At 47.6% G+C, this 3,613-nt stretch overlaps 1 protein-coding gene across 1 annotated transcript in view; it reads left to right on the top strand.

The window, feature by feature from the left end:
* The window catches only part of kif21b (kinesin family member 21B), a gene marked incomplete at both ends in the record, with an annotated part of 83,600 nt that extends 82,288 nt beyond the window's left edge, over positions 1-1,312 (top strand). The window contains one exon of the mRNA XM_084445755.1: positions 1,213-1,312. Within this exon, the coding sequence (XP_084301881.1) occupies positions 1,213-1,312 (100 nt within the window). The remainder of the gene's footprint in view (positions 1-1,212) is intronic.
* Positions 1,313-3,613: the final 2,301 nt, after the last annotated feature.

Raw genomic sequence — 3,613 nt, 5'->3', positions numbered from 1 at the left:
GAAGGAGGTGTGTGTGTGTGTGTGTGTGGGGGGTGGAGGGGGCTTTAGAGGTGTGTGAGGAATCCTTTGTTTAAGACATATCCCATTCCAAGCAGAGCTTGAATTGGTTCGGTGTGTATGTCTGTGTGTCTGGGTCTGTGTCTGTGCGCGTGCGTTTGTGTGTATGTGTGTGTGTGTGCTGCTTCTGCAAGTCTACACTCTCACGGTTCTCTCATCAACACATCACTAATGCTTCTCTTCCATCTGACGACCTCTGAATCATCTCCACTAACCGTTAACTACTAACCCCTCTGGTCTCCAACCAGTTACTAATAACCTGTTATGATCTCTAACCAGTTACTACTAACCCCTCTGGTCTCTAACCAGTTACTACTAACCCCTGTGGTCTCTAACCAGTTACTACTAACCCCTATGGTCTCTAACCAGTTACTACTAACCCCTGTGGTCTCTAACCAGTTACTACTAACCCCTCTGGTCTCTAACCAGTTACTAATAACCTGTTATGATCTCTAACCAGTTACTACTAACCCCTCTGGTCTCTAACCAGTTACTACTAACCCCTGTGGTCTCTAACCAGTTACTACTAACCCCTATGGTCTCTAACCAGTTACTAATAACCTGTTATGATCGCTAACCAGTTACTACTAACCCCTCTGGTCTCTAACCAGTTACTACTAACCCCTGTGGTCTCTAACCAGTTACTACTAACCCCTGTGGTCTCTAACCAGTTACTACTAACCCCTCTGGTCTCTAACCAGTTACTACTAACCCCTGTGGTCTCTAACCCAGTCTCCTGGTTCTTCTCTCTCTTGTCTTTGTCACGTCTTGCTCGTCTGTCTTTTGTCCTCTCGCCTGCAATTCCACTGCTCTTTTCTCTCCTGTCTTTATTCTCTGTCTCTCTCTCTCTCTCTCTCGCTCTCTCTCTCTCTCTCTCTCTCTCTCCCCCTTTCATCTTCTCCTACTCTTCCTTCTGCCCTCTGGCTCCTCCTCCTCCTTTTACTCCCCATATCTACCTCCACCTCCATTCCTCTCCTCCTCTCCTTCCCTCTCTTCTCTTCTCCTCTCCTCTAATCATCTTCCTCTTCTCTCCTTTACTCCCCTCCCTTCTGCCCTCCCTCTTCCTCCTTTCCTCCTCCTCTCCTTCTCCTTTCCTCCTCCTCTCCTCCTCCTCCTCCTCCTCCTCCTCCTCCTCCTCCTCCTCTCCTGCTGCAGTGATTGCAGGGTGAAGCTGTGGAGCTATGTCCCAGGCCTGACTCCCTGTCTGCCTCGCCGGGTCCTGGCCATCAAGGGCCGCGCCACCAGTCTCCCATGAGCCTTTGCTTCGCTCACCACCTTCCCGTCTCCGCTCTCCTGGTACTCTCTCTGCTCTCCTGGTTCTCTCTCCTGGTTCTCTCTCTTGGTTCTCTCTCCTGGTTCTCTCTCTTGGTTCTCTCTCCTGGTTCTCTCTCCTGGTACTCTCTCCTGGTACTCTCTCTGCTCTCCTGGTTCTCTCTCCTGGTACTCTCTCTGCTCTCCTGGTTCTCTCTCCTGGTTCTCTCTCCTGGTTCTCTCTCTTGGTTCTCTCTCTTGGTTCTCTCCTGGTACTCTCTCTGCTCTCCTGGTTCTCTCTCCGGGTTCACTCTCCTGGTACTCTCTCTCTGCTCTCCTGGTTCTCTCTCCTGGTACTCTCTCTGCTCTGCTGGTTCTCTCTCCTGGTTCTCTCTCCTGGTTCTCTCTCCTGGTTCTCTCTCCTGGTTCTCTCTCTTGGTTCTCTCTCCTGGTTCTCTCTCCTGGTACTCTCTCTGCTCTCCTGGTTCTCTCTCCTGGTTCTCTCTCCTGGTTCTCTCTCCTGGTACTCTCTCTGCTCTCCTGGTTCTCTCTCCTGGTACTCTCTCTGCTCTGCTGGTTCTCTCTCCTGGTTCTCTCTCCTGGTACTCTCTCTTCTCTCCTGGTACTCTCTCCGCTCTCCTGATACTCTCTCTGTTTCTCTTTCCTGGAACTCTCTCTTCTCTCCTGGTACTCTCTCTGGTACTCTCTCCTGGTACTCTCTCTGGTACTCTCTCTGGTACTCTCTCCTGGTACTCTCTCTGCTCTCCTGGTACTCTCTCCTGGTACTCTCTCTGCTCTCCTGGTACTCTCTCTGCTCTCCTGGTACTCTCTCCTGGTACTCTCTCCTGGTACTCTCTCTGCTCTTTTGGTACTCTCTCCTGGTACTCTCTCTGGTACTCTCTCCTGGTACTCTCTTGCATGCTTTCTCTCCTCTGTTGCTTCCTGTTCTGTTTTGTCGTTCCGTTTCTTTTCATGTGTGGATAATTCAAAATCCCTTTGTCTTTTCTGGGTTTATTAGTTTGCTCTTTCTTCTGGCGTCCTTTACTTTTTGCCAATTTTTGCACTTGTTTTTACACTGTGACAAATTTCTTCTTTTCAGCTCTTAATTTTTTGTCTCTTTATTTCGTTCTCCTTTTTAATTCACAATGAAACCTCTTGCCCTTGGCTGTCCTCCTACACCTACAGTAATTGTTTTTCACTTTGAAGTGTCTCATAATTAAGCTGAGTTCTACCTCACTATTACAGTACAGTATGTCACCTGGATGAGTCCAAAATGGCCGACACCCAGGAGCACCCGACACCCTAGCTCATTTCCTCTCTAGCTCCCTAGCTCATTTCCTCTCTAGCTCCCTAGCTCATTTCCTCTCTAGCTCCCTAGCTCATTTCCTCTCTAGCTCCCTAGCTCATTTCCTCTCTAGCTCCCTAGCTCATTTCCTCTCTAGCTCCCTAGCTCATATCCTCTCTAGCTCCCTAGCTCATTTCCTCTCTAGCTCCCTAGCTCATATCCTCTCTAGCTCCCTAGCTCATATCCTCTCTAGCTCCCTAGCTCATTTCCTCTCTAGCTCCCTAGCTCATTTCCTCTCTAGCTCCCTAGCTCATTTCCTCTCTAGCTCCCTAGCTCATTTCCTTAGCAGCATACCGGTTAACAGCTTTAGATTATGCTAACATGCTATCTGGAAAACCCCTGCCAATTTGAGTCAAACGCTAGTTATTATTATTAGTTATTATTATTATTATTGTTATTATTATTATTATTATTGTGAGGGAAATTAGGCATGGCGTTTTAAAACATAAAGTCGATGATGGCTAGATGTAGCTGGCTAGCGGTTGGCAGCCCTTCAGTGAGGTGGAAAATTATGATGAAATGGGTTGAGCTCAAGTGGGAGTTGGATTCTGGAAGAGGGAGCAGGAAAATGAAGGTGGCTTAGTCCTGGGTTCCTAATGCTAGTTCCCCTACCTCTCTGTGGGAGGCCTGTTTATCTCAGTGAGAGAAAGACGGGAGGGAGCAAAGGAGAGAGATTGGAGAGAGAGTGTGATGCGTGTTCCATGTTCAAATCAAACTTTATTTTTTATTTGTATAGCACATTTTATACACGGAGGCAACGCAATGCGCTTCACAGAAAGAAGGGAGGGTATACACATATCAGTGTGTGTGTGTATATATGTATATATATATACAGTATATATATATACACTGATCCTGGCACTCATTTTCCAGAGGGAGGCAAAGCATCAAAGACAATCGAACAAGGTCCTGGAAAGTTTTGACTACTGTATTAACTACAGTATGTCATATTACACCTCA

The sequence above is a fragment of the Borostomias antarcticus genome (genome assembly GCF_949987555.1).
Source record: "Borostomias antarcticus genome assembly, chromosome: 11".
Lineage (NCBI taxonomy): Eukaryota > Metazoa > Chordata > Actinopteri > Stomiiformes > Stomiidae > Borostomias > Borostomias antarcticus.
The sequence above is the reverse complement of the archived record's forward strand: the minus strand, read 5'-3'. Positions and strand labels throughout refer to the sequence as shown.